The sequence below is a fragment of the Moschus berezovskii genome, chromosome 2, assembly GCF_049115385.1.
Source record: "Moschus berezovskii isolate FMDL1 chromosome 2, NW_MosBer_1.0, whole genome shotgun sequence".
Taxonomy (NCBI): domain Eukaryota; kingdom Metazoa; phylum Chordata; class Mammalia; order Artiodactyla; family Moschidae; genus Moschus; species Moschus berezovskii.
Genome location: NC_142461.1, coordinates 5,123,988 through 5,141,537, shown reverse-complemented (window position 1 = coordinate 5,141,537; position 17,550 = coordinate 5,123,988). Strand labels below are relative to the sequence as shown.

Sequence of the window (17,550 nt, the reverse complement as noted above, 5' to 3'; positions counted from 1 at the left end):
CCCTGGGGAGTATTTCTTCCCAACCCCGCAGCTTCCCAGGTACGGCGACGGGAGGGTAGGAGCCAGCCAGGTCAGCCGCCCAGTGTGTTCATGGCGTTTCATTTCCTGATTTCCTGATCCTCACGGGTCCTGGCTTTGGGGGCCACAGAGCTATGGGTTGAACAGTCAGTCAGTCAACATATTTTTATTGAGCACCTACTGTGGGCTTCCCGGATGGTGCCGTGGTAAAGAACCCGCCCTGCTAGTGCAGGAGACTAAAGAGACGCAGGTTTGATGCTGGGTCGGGAAGATCCCATGGGGTAGGAAATGGCAACCCACGCCAGTATTCTTGCCTGGGAACGAGTTGGACACAACTGAGCGCATGTGTGTGCACACACAGAGACACACACACACACAGACACACACACAGACACACAGAGACACACAGACACACACGCACACACACACAGACACACATGCACACAGACACACACACACACACACAGACACACACACAGACACACACGCACACACACAGACACACACACGCACACACACACAGACACACACAGACACACACACAGACACACACGCACACACACAGACACACACGCACACACATACGCACACACACAGACGCACACACACACACGCACACACAGACACACACACGCGCACACACACAGACACACACGCACACACACAGACACACACACGCACACACACACACGCACACAGACACACGCACACAGACACACACGCACACACACAGACACACACACACAGACACACACGCACACACACAGACACACACAGACACACACACACACACAGACACACACACACAGACACACACATGCACACAGACACACACGCACACAGACACACACGCACACAGAACACACACGCACACACAGACACACACACGCACACAGACACACACGCACACACACAGACACACACACGCACACACACACGCACGCACGCACGCACACACGCACACAAACAGACACACACGCACACACACACAGACACACACGCACACACAGACACACGCACACAGACACGCACGCACACACACGCACACAGACACACACACGCACACACACACAGACACACACACGCACGCACACACACAGACACTGTGTGCCCAGCTCGGAGAAGGGCAGGGGCTGGGAGATGCCATGTATGTGCAGACGCGGTCCTGACTTTGCTGAGGACTCAGAGACCCAAGGTTACTATAGACATTCAGGAACCCCTTCTCTGCTTCAGGCAATGTCTCTTCCAGTCCCTGCCGCCTTCCCACGAGGTAGTTGGCCTCACGCCCATTTTATAGACTAGGAAATGGAGGCCCAGAAAGCTAAGGTGACCTTCTCAGGTTGCCCAGTTGGCCAGCGGCAAAGCTGAGATTTAAATGCATGTCTCTTTGAAAGCTTCTCTGCTGGCTCAGAAGGTAAAGGATCTGTCTGCAGTGCAGGAGACCCAGGTTTGATCCCTGGGTTGGGAAGGCAGAATGTGCTCTTAGCCCGGACACCTGCTGCTTGGGGAGGGACCCCCACCCAGGGGTGAGCTGGCCTTCTGGCCGAGTTTCTGGAAGCCTCAGGCTCAGCCTGGCTCGCTCCCTTGGCCCCCCTCCCCCCACCAGGAGCACTTCAACTACTACTCGCTGGACACCGCCCTGGGCCACCTTGTCTTCTCGCTCAAGTATGACGTCATCGGGGACCAGGAGCACTTGCGGCTGCTGCTCAGGTGAGCGCTGGGCAGGGGGTCTGCGAGGGGGTCTGCGACAGCGGGAGGGCCACGGGCGGGGGTCTGCGAGCCCAGTGCCATTTACCCACTCTGCTGATGGAGGCCCAGAGAGGGCAGGCAATCCTCCTGAGGCTGCACGGCGAGCCAGCGCCTGAGCCAGGCCTGGCCCCTCCTCCCCTCTGGGCCTCCTGGAGGCCTGCCCCTCCTGGTCTTCCTGGCTGGGGCGGGGCTCCCATCTCCCTTTCCCGCTTCCTCGCCCCTCAGCATGGGTTTTCTTCTCCCAGGACCAAGTGCCGGACATACCACGATGTCATCCCCATCTCCTGCCTCACTGAGTTCCCCAACGTGGTCCAGATGGCAAAGGTGAGGTGTCTGCTCAGTCGGGCGGAGCCGTGCGGGCCGCCCCGGTGGGCCCAGAGCTGGGCTGCGGCCTGGCCCCTGCAGACCCTTGGCTTTAGCCCCAGATCCTGGCCTGGGTGCTGTGACCTGTCTCTGGGGTCCTGCATCCTTCCCCTGATGCCTGCACGGGGCTGTGTGTTTGGGGCACTCTTTAGGGCACCTTTTGGAGACAGAGGCCCCAGTTCTCCCTTCCTTATTCTGAGTGACAGCGAGCCCCCAGGCCTGCTTCAGCCTTGACTGCACGCCTCTCTGCTGTCCTGCTGTCCCCCGCCACCAGACTTTGGCCCGGGAGGCCCAGAGGGCCCACCCTCAGGCCTTCCCTTTTCTCCTCCTGCAGTTGGTGTGTGAAGACGTGAATGTGGATCGATTCTATCCTGTGCTCTACCCCAAGGTACGGCTGGACCTGAGGAGGATGGGTAACTAGGAGATCAAGCATGTATTGGGCACCTGTGCTGTGCAGGATACTTTTCCTAAGTTCTCTCATTTAATCTTCACAACAACCTTGCAAAGTCCACAGTTTGTAGAAGAGGAACTAGAGGCCCAGAAAGGTTTGGTGCCTTACCTAGGGATGCCTACCAGATAAGGAAGTCCACATTTGAACCCAGTGCTGTCTGCCTTGGAGGCAAGTCTTTCTTACCTCTGGAAACTCTCAAGAGCCATCTGGGGACCCATCTAAGGGTCATCTGTGCTCCCTAGCCAAGGCTCCACTGGCCTTGCTTTCTGACTCCGGAGGGGACCTGGGGAGAGAGAAACACAGGCGCCCCTTTAGGTGCCACCCAGCAGGTGGCAGCTGCGCTTGCAGCTCTGTGGCTGGGTGCTGGCGTCACTGTGATACTGTGGGATGAAGGAGAGGGGCTTCCGTCTTCAGTAAGCCAGCTGCTGCTGCTGCTGCTGCTGCTGCGTCACTTCAGTCGTGTCCGACTCTGTGTGACCCCACAGACGGAAGCCCACTGGGCTCCCCCTTCCCTGGGATTCTCCAGGCAAGAACACTGGAGTGGGTTGCCATTTCCTTCTCCAATGTGTGAAAGTGAAAAGTGAAAGTGAAGTTACTCAGTCGTGTCCGACCCTTAGCGACCCCACGGACTGCAGCCTACCAGGCTGCTCCATCCATGGGATTTTCTAGGCAAGAGTACTGGAGTGGCTTGCCATTGCCTTCTCTGTCAGTAAGCCAGAGGGTGTCTCAAAAGAGCTGGACCCTGAAAGTCAGGTACAGCCTGTGGCTCTGACTGAATTCCCCAGCAAGGTGAGGTCCCTGAGAAGTGAGTGGTCCAGGAAAGGTCCCCTGAAGGAACGGGTCTCAGTGATCAGGTCCCACCTCCCAGGTACAAAGAGGACAAGGTGAGGGGGGGAACTTGCTTAAGGCTCCACAGCACAGTGGCGGGACTTGGTCTGTTCTAGAACGATGAGATGGCTTCACAGGAGAGCCGGACATCAGGCCGGTGTTAGAGCAGGGGGTGGGAGCTCGTGGGCAAAACTCTGGAGCAATGAGCTTAGGCTTTGGAATCCAACAGACCTGAGTTCAAGCCCCAGCTCTGCCATTTGGCAGCTGTTGACCTTAGCAAGTCAGTTCCTTCAGCCTCAGAACCTCGGCATCTTCATCTGTGAAATGAGGGCAGCAGGAGTCCCTCACGGACCCTTTCCAAGGAGGAGATGAGATGATGCGTGTGGAGTGCCTGGCACAGTGCTTGGCACATAGAGCCATAAACAGCAACTTGAAAAATCGGTGTGTCAGACTGTAAGAGAGTGAACTTACGGTTCCCAGTGGGGAAGGATGGAGGGAAGGACAGGTACACGCTGCTATGTCTAAAATGGATAACTGACAGGGACCTACTGTACGGCGGCCTGGATGGGAGGGGAATTTGGGGGAGAACGGATACATGGGTGTGTATGGCCGAGGCGCTTTGCTCTGCACCTGAAACCATCACGACATTGTTAACCGGCTATACACCCCTATAAGATACAAAGTAAAAAAAGGAAGAAAAATAAAAGCAGTGTGTTTCCCCATCACCCTTTCCCTTCAGGCCTCCCGCCTCATCGTCACCTTCGACGAGCATGTTATCAGCAATAACTTCAAGTTCGGAGTCATTTATCAGAAGCTCGGGCAGGTGTGCTGGTTTCCTCCTCCCATCTGCCATGTGCCTGGGGCCTCAGACCTTTGCCATGGAGAGCCCTTACCTGGGGACTCGAGCATAGGAACCCCAGGGCTGCCAGAGGTCCCCCTTCCAGCCTTCCTGGGTGTGAGTGGGGGATTGCACCCCTGCTCCATGACCTCTGCCCTCTGTATGCCTGCCCCCTCCCCAGACCTCCGAGGAAGAACTCTTCAGCACCAACGAGGAGAGCCCTGCCTTCGTGGAGTTCCTTGAGTTTCTTGGCCAGAAGGTCAAACTGCAGGACTTTAAGGGGTGAGCCCCAGGTTGGGATAAGCAGACGATAATCCAACACATGCTTTTGGGCAGGGAAGGAGCCCCCGTCCTGGCCCCACCGAGGCCTGGCTGGGGCTGGAGACTGAGCTGTGGCCTGGGGTGGGGGGCCCTGGGGCAGGTTCCGAGGAGGCCTGGATGTGACCCACGGGCAGACGGGGACCGAGTCCGTGTACTGCAACTTCCGCAACAAGGAGATCATGTTTCACGTGTCCACCAAGCTGCCCTACACAGAAGGGGACGCCCAGCAGGTAGCCTCCCACCTGTCCTCCTGTTCCCCATCTACCTGCCCCTTCAGCGTGCACCACGCCAGACTCAGTGGACCCTGGGATAGAGAGAGGGAAATGATCCAGTCCCCCGACTTGTGGCCTCCTCTGGTTGGGGCAGGGTGAAAAGTGGCTGTGATGCCGTGGAAGCCTCAGTTTCCACATCTGTGAAATGGGGATAATAATGGCACCTATCTCACAGGTAAGCCCAAGTGAGAAGATGCACATAGAGTGGCTAGAACAGTATCTGGTAGCGATGGAGCAGGAGCTCAGTAAGTGTGAGGATTTTCACAGGGAGTGAAGGGTTTTGTCAGGTCACGTGGGGGCACTTAGACTTGGCAGAGGTGGGAGTCAGGCAAAGCGTTCAACATCAAGTGACTTTTAGGCTGCAGAGGAGGTAGGAGCGGGAGGCGGAGTGTTCCTGGGGAGAAGAGTGGCTCCCACCTTCTGCAGAGGCCTGGTGAGGAGGAAGCAGAAGGCACGTTCCCCAAGCTGAACTCAGAGATCTGTCACCTTGTCCTAAGCTTCCTGGGGGCTGCCTGCCTTCTCCTTGTGACCCCCATGCCTCCACCCCAGGCGGATGAGGGCGTCATGGGAGAAAAATGGAAGCGTTTCTTCCTTACCCTTAACGTCTTTTCATTTTCTTTGAATAAGATTCTCTGTTCATTTTAGCAACTCATATATACCGAGCGGAACTTGTTTAGGAGGGGCCGTGTGTGGGGTGTTTAGACAGGAGGAGGGCAGAGAGGTGGGGCCTGGGGACCGGGGGGCCTGGATCACTGGAAGACCTTACAGGCCCCTGATCTCTCAGCCTCAGTGTTCTCTGTCACAGAATTTCAAGAAAACAAAAACAATTTTAAGACCAGTTTCTTGCCACATTTTTCTGGGGGGAAGCAACTCCCTAGATGTGCCCCTCTGCCCACCCCCAGCTCCCCTCCACCCCAGTGGGCACCCTCCCCGCGCTCCCTGGGCCCCCCGCCAGGCGCTGAAAGGCTGTGGCCCTGTGTTCAGTTGCAGCGGAAGCGACACATTGGCAACGACATCGTGGCTGTGGTCTTCCAGGACGAGAACACGCCGTTTGTGCCGGACATGATTGCGTCCAACTTCCTGCACGCCTACGTGGTGGTGCAGGCCGAGGGCGGGGGCCCCGATGGCCCCCTCTACAAGGTGGGTGATCTCGGAGCCTCCCGAGGGTACCCTCCTAGCCCCGTCCTCACTGCTGCAAGGTCTCTCCGAGCCTCGGTTTCCCCAGGTTTAAATAGGGGTGCTGTCCGGAGGGCGCTGAGCCCCCCTGTTGCACGGATGATGGCGGAGGATTCCCATCCTGTCCTCTCTGCTGCCTGAAGTCCCTCCTCTAAAAGAGGCTGCTTACCCTCCTCTGCCCTTTAGTCTCCTCCTCCTCTTGGCCCTCATGAGCCCGGAGACCCTCCACCCCTCCTCACCACCCAAATTCAGGACCAAGGATGGAGCTGCTGAAAACCTGGGGTCCGCCCACCCCTTCTGTAGTCACCGAATGTCCTCCGCTAAGGGGCAGCCCTGTGCCCAGCATCGGGCTAGGGAGGCGAATCAGGGGTCTCTGGCTGGTGTGGGGGCCCCCCAGGGACACCTGCCCTCCCTTCCAGGTGTCTGTCACCGCGAGAGATGACGTCCCTTTCTTCGGGCCACCCCTCCCGGACCCCGCTGTGTTTCGGAAGGTGAGGGGCAGCCCCCAGCCCCGCCGTGGGCAGAGCAGGACTAGATGGGTGGGGGCCTTGGGGTGCACAGCGCGCTGTGCTAGGTCGTGGAGCCCCCCGGGCGCCAGGGCAGCCAGGCTCCCGTAACCGATTGTCTGGGGCCCAGCTTCTCTGTCCATCTTGATAAGAACTGTGACAGTTTCACTAAGTCGCAGAGCAGACTGGGTTTACATTCCGCACAGCAGACTCTGGCCTTCCCTGCACTCTGCTGTCTTTTTGACAGTTTCAGTCTTCTACAACGATTGCGGGTGGGGGCACACGCCTCTCACCTCTCAGGAGCCTTGGCTCCAGTCCCGCAACAGATCCCTCAGATCGAGGCGGTGGGAGACCCCCAACCCAGCTCTCCTGAGGGGTGGGCAGCCATGAAGGGCATGGGGGGGGGGCTTTCACAGGCGCCTGGGCTGGGGCACTGAGCCCAGGGAGGTGCCCTTCCGGGAGTGAAGAGGACAGAACCCAGAAGAGCCCCAGCCGCTGACTTGTCGGGTCCCAGCCCCTGGTCTCTTGTGTTCCCCTGACCTTCCTGCTTTCTCTTCTCCACGCTGGGGGCTCCCAGGGGCCTGAGTTCCAGGAATTTCTGCTGACAAAGCTGATCAATGCCGAGTATGCTTGCTACAAGGCAGAGAAGTTTGCCAAACTGGAGGTGAGCATGGGCTCTTGGAACTGGGTCCCACCACCCCCTAGAATTTCAGCCGAGCCTCCTGGGAAGAGAAAAGCCATGTTCAGACCTTGGCCTTAGGGAGGGCTGCCTGGGGGAAGGACCGATAGACAGGTGAGCAGGGCCAGAATCCAGGGAGAGGAAGCAGGGGTTCCTACGGATGCCAAGGAGGGGCTCAGAGGTGGGCTGACGGCACACATGACGCAGTGGAGGGACGGCGTGGGGAAGCAAGATCCTTGAGGAGCCGTGGTGAGCCCCCCGGGCGCTGCTTGAGCTGCGCAGGGGCCCGAGGGAAACCGGCAGAAGCCCGCTTCCCACTCAGAGAAGGCGGCCGGGATTCCCAGTGCAGGAAGAAGGGCTGATCTCTGGGGTCTCTCCTGACGGTCGGGCCCACAGGAGCGGACACGGGCCGCCCTCCTGGAGACGCTCTATGAGGAGCTGCACATCCACAGCCAGTCCATGATGGGCCTGGGCGGCGACGAGGACAAGATGGAGAACGGCGGCGGGGGCGGCGGCTTCTTCGAGTCTTTCAAGGTGAAGGGCGGGGGTCCACCCGCCGCGCGGAGGGACGGGCAGGGATGGGGTGCGGTGGGGATGGGACGGGGTGGGGATGGGACGGGATGCGGCAGGGTTGCGGCTGGGATGGGGCGCGGGGATGCGATGGGAATGGGGCGCGGGGGATGGGACGGGGATGGGATGCGGTGGGGATGGGATGGGGATGCGGCAGGGTTGCGGCGGGGATGGGGCGCGGGGGATGCGGTGGGGATGGGGTGCGGGGATGCGATGGGGATGGGGCGCGGGGATGCGGCGGGGATGGGGCGCCGGGTTGCGGCGGGGATGGGGCGCGGGGATGCGATGGGGATGGGGCGCGGGGCTGCGGCGGGGATGGGGCGCGGGGATGGGGCGCCGGGTTGCGGCGGGGATGGGGCGCGGGGATGCGGCGGGGATGGGGCGCCGGGTTGCGGCGGGGATGGGGCGCGGGGATGCGGCGGGGATGGGGCGCGGGGATGCGGGGCCGGACCAGGTGGGGGTGTGGCTAGAGGCGGGCTCGCCTGGGAGGTGGGGTCGCGTGGGGGCGTGGCTCGGAGGTGGAGCTAATAGGTGGGCCGGTGGGCGCACACCTGGGGTAGAGTCCGGAGGATGGTGAGCCTCCGGGTGGACCCAGGTTTTAGCGTGGGCCTGCAGACTCGTGGCCGTGCGCGCGCTCTCTGCCCGGGGCAGAGCCAGGGTTGGGAGCTGTAAGGTGCTCTCTGACTGGAGCTGATGATTGGAGGCGGGGCCTAAGCTTGGGGGCGGAGTCTTCCTGGAGGGTAGAAGGTTGGAGCGCTCTGGTGCCAATGGTGGTGGCTGCCAGGTCAGGGCAGAGAAGAGAAGACCCCCGTGTCCTGACCCAGGGAAAGAAACCAGAAGTCCAGGAAGGAGCGTGAACAAGGAGCTGGTCTGCGTGGCATTAGGCCCGTGTGACCCACTTTGGCTGTCTCTGGCCCATCAGTTCAGTTCAGTTTGCGTCCGCCTCTTTGTGACCCCATGGACTGCAGCACGCCAGGCCTCCCTGTCCATCACCAACTCCAGAGCCTACTCAAACTCATGTCCATCGAGTCAGTGATGCCATCCAACCATCTCATCCTCTGTCGTCCCCTTCTCCTCCTGCCTTCAATCTTTCCCAGCATCAGGGTCTTTTCCAGTGAGTCAGTTCTTTGCATCAGGTGGTCACAGTATTGGAGTTTCAGCTTCAGCATCAGTCCTTCCAATGAATATTTAGCTTAGTGATAAAAGCATAGACACCCTGGGTTCAGGTTCCAGCCCTTCCACTTATCCACTTGAGCATTCTCTGAGCCTCATTTTTTTTTTTTATCTGTTGTTTAGGCTTCTTACCTCGTACAGCTGTTGACAATTATTTGTAAAGCAATTTGATCAGTGTAATGTGAGTTAAGAAACAAAATGCAAAGCTGTGCCTATTTACCTTGGCGAATACCGTCCGGAGTGAAAGGCAGAGGAGAGCGCAAGTTCCCTTCCCCTCCCCCCCGCCCCGCCCCCGCGGGGCCTGGACACTGCCCCCCAGGCTGCAGGTCCCCAGGCAGTGACCCCTTTGCCACTGTGCCCTCCACCCACTGCCCATCCTCCAGGTGCCCAGCCAGGCTGGCGGGACCTCACCTTTACCCCAGGGTAGGCTGCAGAGCTGGAGACGTGGGTTTGCATAAGAGGATTAGCCCAAGCCACCCAGGTTCTGCCCTGGGCCGAGGCGAACAGACCGCCTTTGAGAAAGAGGCTTGAGAAGAACCCTGCCTTTGCGAGGAGCACACAGCGAGTGGGTGGGGTGGACGTGGGCCTGGGCTGTCTTCTCTGAGGGAGGGCTCCAGGGGCCCCACATCTGGCGGGCACTGGATTAAGTCACAGCCTTTCTCAGACAGCAGAGCCCATGGCCTAGGCTTTGGGTTTGACATCTGGGTCGCAGACCCACCTCTGCTGTGGTTTCATCACGTGGAGAATGGGCCTGGTAGCAGTGTCTGCTTCCTGGGGCGGATTGAGTGAGAGCAAAGGTAGAGAACCCAGCCCGACGTGAGCTGTCTGTGCAGGTTGTCTGAAAAAGGCAAGGAGGGGAGGGAGAAAGGAAAGAAAAACAAGCAGGCTGTAAGAGACCCTTAAAAGGAGGAAACTGGCGTTTCTGGGGCGTTCTCTGCACACGCTTTGGGTCACAACTCTGTGTCTCCTGTGGTCCTTACAACAACCGCACGACAGGTCGTGAGGCTCCAAGATTCAGCCGCGGAGTGGTTTGCCTAAGGTCACCCAGCAAGCTAGCGGCAGAGCCGGCACCTACACAGCCCTCTGCACGGGTGGAGCTGACTCCTGTGTGGACTCGTGGGAAGGGACTTACTGGGGTCACCTAGGGTGGCATCGGTGGGTGGCTCCTGGGTTTCCCCAAGGGAGGGGGGCCCTTATGAAACCCCTGCCCCCCCTTCACAGCGGGTCATCCGGAGCCGCAGCCAGTCCATGGACGCCATGGGGCTGAGCAACAAGAAGCCCCACACCGTGTCCACCAGCCACAGCGGGAGCTTCACGCCCAACAACCCCGACCTGGCCAAGGCAGCTGGAATAGTGAGTGCCCTCCCCTGCCCGCCCCCGCCCCCCAGTCCTGCTGCCCCAGGGCCCATCCCGGACTCTAGACTAGGTCTCGCCACTGCTGTCTAGGGGGTCAGGCGCCCGGGCTGTGACCCTGAGATCCTGCAGCCCCCCTCCAGCCCCTGGGCGCCCCCTGCTCCTCCTCCAGGCCCCTTATTCAGCCCAGACTTTCTGCAGCGTGTCAGCCCTCTATCACGTTCCTTAGGGAACACCTCCTGTCTTGTCGTACGCTGGGAGTGGGGCTGCTGTGTGGATACCTCTTACCAAGCCTTGAGTTTCTGGGAACACCTACTGTGTGGCAGGCTGTGGGCGCGCACTGTGTGTCAGGATCCGGGTCTCTACGTGAGCATCTGCTGTGTGTCTGGCTCTGAGATGCTGATGGGCACCACTGTGTGTCCAGACCTGGGCTGCCATGTGAGCTGTGTATTGGGACCCAGTTGCTGTGTGGACGTGTACCTTGTGAGCATCTCCCGTGGGCCCGGCCCTGCGTGTCTGCGAGCCCCTGTTGTGTGTCAGACCCTGGGCTCCTACCTCTGTAAGTGTCTGCCGTGTGCCCAGGCCCTGAGCTGCTGTATGAGAGCCTACTGTGTGTCAGGAAATGGCCTGCTGTGATAAGCCCTGGATGTCAGTGAATCCCTGTTACATATCGGGGAAGCGAGCTGTGTGAGCACCTGCTGTGTGCTCATAGAGCCTTTGTGGTTGTGGCTGCCTGCTGTGTGTCAGGAACTGGGCTTCTCTGTGAACCTCTCCTGAGCGATTCCTTCCTGTCTGCCAGGCTCTGTGGGACTCTGCCACTCACACACAGAGGGTGTGCTGGGCACAGGATGAAAAAGGCCTTCAGCGGTGGGCCTGTCTGCTTTCCACTGCCCAGCGGCCAGCCCCGAGCTCTGCACCTGCTCCTTTGCTGTCCCTTCCCCATCTGTCTTTCCTTCTGTCACCCATCCATCCATCCTTCCATCCATCCATCCATCATTTATTGACTGTCAGCTGCATGCCAAGCAAGCCCTGTGCTCAGTGCTGTGCGGCTGTGTCCTGTGGCAGAAGGGGCCCCCCGTCCACCCCCACCCCGGCCCCGGGGTCTGGCCAGGCCGGGGGAGCAAGGCCAGTCTTCTGTTTCCCAGCCGTCACCAAGCCCACCACCACGGGAGCTGCAGCCCGCCCTCCTCCAAGCCCGCTGCCCCGGCCACTCTCTTCCTCCCCGCAGCAGGGCCCAGCCTCCTGCGGGTGGCTGCAGAGGGGGCCCCGGGGACAGGGCCAGACCAGCGGCGCCCGCCATGGCAGTAACCAGACCCGTTTCTGTTTTTGTTTTTGCACAACTCTGCCCTCTCTTCACGTGGCCCCCTTTTCCTTCCCTCCTCCCCTCTCCCCTTCTCCCCGCCACCCCAACCTCCTTGCTCTTGTGTGTTCTCCGCTCTCGCGCCCTCTCCTCTCCGTCTCCTGCGCGTCACGCCGTCTCCTCCCTTGCTTTTCCCTCTGTGCCTCCCCGCTCCGTCTCTTCTCGTCCCTCTGACCCCCGGGTCCGTCTATCTGTCTGTCTGTCTGTCTGTCTCACCCTGTGCCCCTTCTCGTGTGGCCTCTCCTCTGCGTCTCCTTCCACCTCTTCTCTGCTTCCTTCCCGGGCCTTGTCTCTCTTAACCCCCGGCCCTACTCTTCTCTGTCCTTGTCTGTCTGTCTGTCCCTCCTCTCCCTGTCTCACTTCTCTGTCTCCCTGTCCTGCCATCCCTGTCTCTCTGACTCTCTGTCTCTCTCTGCCCCTGCCCTCTGCCGCTTGCCAGTCATTGCTTATTCCCGGGAAAAGCACCAGTAGATTCGGACGCCGAGGCAGTGCCATAGGCATAGGAACCGTGGAGGAGGTTGTCGCCCGCGGGGCCGCCGGCTCTGGAGGCTGTCTGCACGCGCTGTTCTCTGCTCGCTCTCAGGACGGAGGCCATATTGGGGACGCTGCCCCCCGACCCCCAACCCCCCAACCCCGGGACAGGCCTGAGGGCCAGGCGGGACAGAGCGCCCGCAGCTCTGATGGCTCTCAGTAACCGGCTTTGGGGCCTGGTACCAATGCCAGAGCCAGGCCTCCCCCCACCCCCACCAGGGGCTCTGGCCCTGCCCTGCCCCCGGGACTCCAGCCCAGACCCTGCCGGGATCTGGTACCTGAAGACCCCACACCCAGCTGCACGTCCCCCAATATCGCCGGGCCTGCATGGAGCGCCTTATCCTCCTCTGCCCCCTTTCCCGGTCCCGACTGTGAACTGGCCTGGGGGCTCCTGCCGCTCAGTCCCTCCCTGGGGCCCCCCATCCTGCCTGCCTGCCCCAGAGAAGCTGGCGGGGGGCTGCTTCTGGCGCCTGGGGTGACCCACAGTAGCGTGCATGGAAATTTAAGCGGGGGTCTTTCACCTGCCAAGCTAGAGCCTCCCCCGGCAGGGCTGGAGTGGGGCAAGGCCTGGGTGGCTGCGCCTGCTTTCTCCCCGCTGCCCTCCAGCTGCAGGTCCTGTAACGCCCGGGGGGCTGCCGCTCTGAGGACCTGGCCTCCCCCCGACCCCAGCCTGGAGCAGCTGTCCAGCCCGCCACTCAGGCCTCTGCCCCCTTTCCCTAAGATCCCGGGCCCAGGCCTGCTGTGTGACCTCAGGGGACCGCTTTGCTGTCTCTGGGCCTGTTTTCCTTTACCTGTAAACTAGGTTGGCTCTCTTGGGAAGTGGACAGTCGTCTGCTTCGGGGCCTGGAGAGCAGGGGCCCCAGGGTGGCCTGTGGGGTGGGTGGGTGGAGGGTCCCTGGAGCTCTGGGAGCAGGCGGGCACTGAGTTGGGGCCTCTCCCCACAGTCACTGATTGTCCCTGGCAAGAGCCCCACGAGGAAGAAGTCGGGTCCGTTCGGCTCTCGCCGCAGCAGCGCCATTGGCATCGAGAACATCCAGGAGGTGCAGGAGAAGAGGTGGGTGGAGCAGCGGGGCGGGATGGCGTCCTGCGCCTCCTCTGTGTCCTCTCCCCACCCCACACCCCTGCACCGACCCCCTTTCAGCGGCGAAGGAAAGCAGACAACTGGGCGCTCCCAGCCTTCTCCCTTCTGTCCCCACTGGTGACACCCGCACCCCCAAGGATCTGCTGTGCACCAGCTCGTCGTCTCCCGTGAGCCAGCGTCACCCCGTCCCAGCTCTGCTGGTCCCGGGAGCCGTAGGTCAGGGGAGGGCCTGGCCCGGGTCACGCAGCTGGTGAGGGGCAGAGCTGGGATCTGCGGAGCTCTGTAAGTGCATCAGTGTGGGCCGGGTGTGGACCGCACCCGCCGCGGGAGAAGCACGGAGCCCTCGCGGAAGCAGAGGGTTGTGAATCCAGTCTTCAGCATGCTGCAGCTGTGTGATCTTGGGAAAGTCACTGTACCTCTCTGAGCCTCATTGTCCTAATCTGGAAAAAAAAACAGGGATAAGGACACAACCAGCGGAACGGGGCTGGCTGTAGGGGTGTGCGCCGTGTGTGCAAAGCCGGGCGCCAGGTGCACTGAGGTCTCAGGAGTGAGCTGGCCTTCCCTTCACAGGCAGGAGAGCCCAGAAGCCCACGAATCCAGGGTTCGAGTCTTGGCTTTGCCAAGTCCTGGCTGCGCATCCCTGGGCAGGTCTCTTCCCATCTCTGGGCTCCGGTCTCCTTATCCATAATGGGGGACACTTAGACCCCCAACCGTGGGGCATGTCCTGTCTCTTATTCTTTTTTGTTGGCCTCTCTGTGCAGCTTGTGGGATCTTAGTTCTGAAATCAGGGATTGAACCTGAGTCCGTGGCACTGAAAGTGCCAAGGCCTAACCCCGGGACTGCCGGGGAATTCCCAGGGGTGTTCTTATGTAGGTGTTCCCACAGTGCCTGCTCCTTCCTGGTCAGCCCAGGGGCCGCGGGGACTGCTCCGGGGCTGGCCCCTGAGGATGCAGCATGTGGGTACGAGGCAAGAGCGCCCAGGACCTCCTCTCCCCACGTGGGGCTCCTTCTACCCTTGAGGCCAGGCCTGGTGCTGAATCCCCCCCGCTGCCCCCCTGTGCCTCGCAGGGAGAGCCCCCCGGCTGGCCAGAAGACCCCAGACAGCGGGCACGTCTCCCAGGAGCCCAAGTCGGAGAACTCATCCACTCAGAGCTCCCCAGAGATGCCCACGACCAAAAACAGGTTGGGGCTCGGGGCATGCTGAGCCGGGGGGCTTGGGTGTGGTGGGCCCATTCTTTCTCCCTCCCGTCTGGGCCTGGGGCTGCCCAGGAACGTGGACATGGCCACCCCAGGGCAGCAGCGGGGCCTGGGCACTCTCCTGGGTCCTCCTCTGACACACACCCGCTGAGCGCTTTGTGCATGCCACGCTCTGCAAGACCGCAGTCAGCTGGACATACGTCCCCTGCCTCGCGGAGCTGACAGTCCAGAGTAACAGAGTCTAGTTAGCTACTTCCAGGTAGTGATGACGGAAGGAAAATAAAGCAGAGGTTGTGATGAAGCGTGGCTGGGTGGGGGCAGGGGGTTAGCTGGGGGCTCAGGGAAGACATCTCCCGGGGGGTGAGGTTGGAATTGAGAGCTGAGTGAGGAGTTGGCCCTGTTAGGACGGACTGATGGTGGCAGGGAAGAGGGAGGAGGGTTCCAGGTAAGAAGCACAGCAAGTGCAAAGGCCCTGAGGCGTGCTTGAAGGCTTGGCGGAAGGGTGGTGTCGTTGGAGCTGAGTGGGTGAGGCTGGGCCCGCGTGGTCGTTGGAGGGGAGGAAGCTGAAGAGTTGGGCAGGGAGTGGGTCATGGCTTTGAAGGCTGTGTGAGGACTTTGAATTTTTTTTTTAATTTTGACTTATTTTTGGCCATGCTGGGTCTTCACTGCTGCGTGGGCTTTTCTCTCGTTGTAGAGAGTGGGGGCCACTCTCCAGCTGTGGGGCGCAGGCTTCTCGTCGTGGTGGAGCCTGGGCCCTAGGGGCTCCAGTACTTCCGGCCCGCAGGCTCAGAGTTTAGGGCGCTCAGGCTCAGTGGTTGCAGCTCCCGGGCTCTTGAGCACAGGGTCAGCACTTGTGGTACTTGGGCTTAGTTTTCCAACAGCGCATGGAATCTTCCCGAATCAGGGATCAAACCTGTATCTTCTCTGCATTGGCAGGGTTCTTTCCCACAGAGCCCCTAGGGAAGCCTGAGAACTTTGGATTTTATCCTAAGTGTAGCAAGGAGGCTTTGGAGGATTTTAAGAGGAGTGATGCTTTCACAAGCTGACATGGTCACCATGTGAGGGTAGGCCCAGGAGTGGGAGCAGAGAGGCCAGCCCAGAGGCCGCCCTCCATTCACTGCTTGTCAGCTGAGCCTCGCGGGTGAGAGGGCTGGGGAGTGGACTCGTCCTGGGCTGAAGAGTCAGGCAGGTGAACAGGGAAGCAGGAAAAGGTGACAGGGACAGGAAGAGGCTGAGCCAAGTAGAGAGGGTCGTTCCCCCCACCGTGGGGAGGAATCAGGGAGGGCCTCCTTGAGGAGGTGTCTCACCAACCCCCCCCCACCGCTGGTGTTTGAAAAGTGAATTTACTTTTTAGGACTTGAGGGAAGGCATGGGACTCCAGGCAGGAGACACAGATTGGCCTGCAGTGGATTTTCCTCCAGAAAGCAGGGAGGAAGGAACAAGTGGGTAGATGTTTCTGAGCAGAAGCGAGAAGGCAGGAAATCCTGTGCAGCGTTTCATGAGCTCCTCCAGCTGTACTGGTGACATTGGTATAGTCAATGTGATACGGTGGTGATCGTGGGGAGAAAAGACCTTGGACGTGGAATGAAACCGGGAGAGTGTTCCACTGTGGCGGTGGAAGTCCGGGGCCTACCTGCTCTCCCACCTCTCTGTGCCCGGGCGTCTGCTCATCTGTGAGATGGTCTAATAATGACGGCAATGGGATAACTGGGGCAACACCCTTAGACCAGCGCCCGGCACAGAGTAAACCTGCATTCGGCGATGGCGCCGACAGTGTATGAACAAATAGTTCCCATTGAACATGCAGCCAAGAGAACTGGGCTTCGTCAGGGACAGTGGGGAGCCAGGAGAGGAGCAGGACTGGGGCTTCACAGGATCTCTGTGTTAGGAAGGATGGTGGCATCGGGGAGGCTCAGGGGCCCCAGGAGCTATAAGGTGCCACGGAGGAGCTTGGCAGGCTGCAGGCTGGGCCTGCCTGGCGGGGAGGGCAGAGACCCGGGGTCTCAGCTCAGGAGGTGCCCAGCGCGGATGCTGGCTGACGGGACGTGTTCCATGGCAGAGCGGAGACAGTGGTCCAGAGAACAGAAGTGCTGAAGGACTTCTCCCGCTCCTCGTCCAGTGCCAGCAGCTTCGCCAGCGTTGTGGAGGAAGCAGAGGGCGTGGATGCGGACGACACAGGCCTGGTGAGAGGCCCAGGAAGGAGAGGTGCCCCACGGTGGCGTGAAAGGGGTGCTCTGTGATCCCTGGAGAGGATGCTCCAGGGTGAAGCGTGAGCCCGGCTGTGGCTGAGTTGTGATCAGGAGACCCAGCCCAGAGGAGTAGTGCAGACTGACCTTCCCTACTCTGAAGCCTCCCTTGGCTCCCCAGTTCCACACACAGCCCAGTCTGTGAGGCCACTGAAGGTCTAGCCCCTCCCTCCCCAGCCCTGTCTCTTACCCTTTCGGCCAGTCCCCCGAACCAACGAGGCTTTACTCCTCTGCCCCTGGGCCTTTGCACACGCCATCTCCACTGTCTGGAACACCACCTGCGCCCTCCTTCCCCCTCTGTTCGACTGGCTCTATTGCTCCTTCTCAGATCAGCCTCACAGCACCTCCTCCGGAAAGCCTGACTTTCCGGCCCCAGGGTAGGTTAGGAGCCCCCTGTAGACTCTCACTGAAGAAGGCAAAGGCACCCCACTCCGGTACTCTTCTGCCGGGAAAAACCCATGGACGGAGGGGCCTGGTGGGCTGCAGTCCATGGGGTCGCTAAGAGTCAGACATGACAGCGACTTCACTTTCACTTTTCACTTTCATGCGTTGGAGAAGGAAATGGCAACCCACTCCAGTGTTCTTGCCTGGAGAATCCCAGGGACGGGGGAGCCTGGTGGGCTGCCGTCTGTGGGGTCGCACAGAGTCAGACACGACTGAGGTGACTTAGCAGCAGCAGCAGCACACTCTCATGGACCCTTAGCAGCAGCAGCAGCCGTGCACTCTCATGGACCCCGGGCTCTGTCCTTGGCACGCTCCATCACGCTTCTTTCTACAACCCTTCAGTTCCCTGCCAGGCTCTGTGTCAGATGCTGAACGTGCAGACCACCGAGCCCCC

General features: G+C 60.5%; 1 protein-coding gene across 14 annotated transcripts in view; it reads left to right on the top strand.

The window, feature by feature from the left end:
• RAP1GAP (RAP1 GTPase activating protein) overlaps window positions 1-17,550 on the top strand; it is a 70,873-nt gene that overhangs the window by 51,583 nt on the left and 1,740 nt on the right. For 6 of the 14 annotated variants that reach the window (XR_016039026.1, XR_008682253.2, XR_016039025.1 and 3 more), the window contains 15 exons: window positions 1,625-1,728; window positions 2,013-2,091; window positions 2,465-2,518; window positions 4,149-4,232; window positions 4,429-4,529; window positions 4,669-4,798; window positions 5,825-5,980; window positions 6,436-6,507; window positions 7,100-7,186; window positions 7,598-7,735; window positions 10,166-10,297; window positions 12,097-12,174; window positions 13,133-13,242; window positions 14,338-14,451; window positions 16,526-16,649. Coding sequence is in view for 7 of the 14 variants with exons in the window: in XM_088843363.1 (XP_088699489.1) it covers window positions 1,625-1,728; window positions 2,013-2,091; window positions 2,465-2,518; window positions 4,149-4,232; window positions 4,429-4,529; window positions 4,669-4,798; window positions 5,825-5,980; window positions 6,436-6,507; window positions 7,100-7,186; window positions 7,598-7,735; window positions 10,166-10,297; window positions 12,097-12,174; window positions 13,133-13,242; window positions 14,338-14,451; window positions 16,526-16,649 (1,563 nt within the window). In the remaining 7 variants the exon portion in view is untranslated. The remainder of the gene's footprint in view (window positions 1-1,624; window positions 1,729-2,012; window positions 2,092-2,464; window positions 2,519-4,148; window positions 4,233-4,428; window positions 4,530-4,668; window positions 4,799-5,824; window positions 5,981-6,435; window positions 6,508-7,099; window positions 7,187-7,597; window positions 7,736-10,165; window positions 10,298-12,096; window positions 12,175-13,132; window positions 13,243-14,337; window positions 14,452-16,525; window positions 16,650-17,550) is intronic. The other 8 variants (XR_008682249.2, XM_088843368.1, XM_055398946.2 and 5 more) reach the window with 3 other exon arrangements.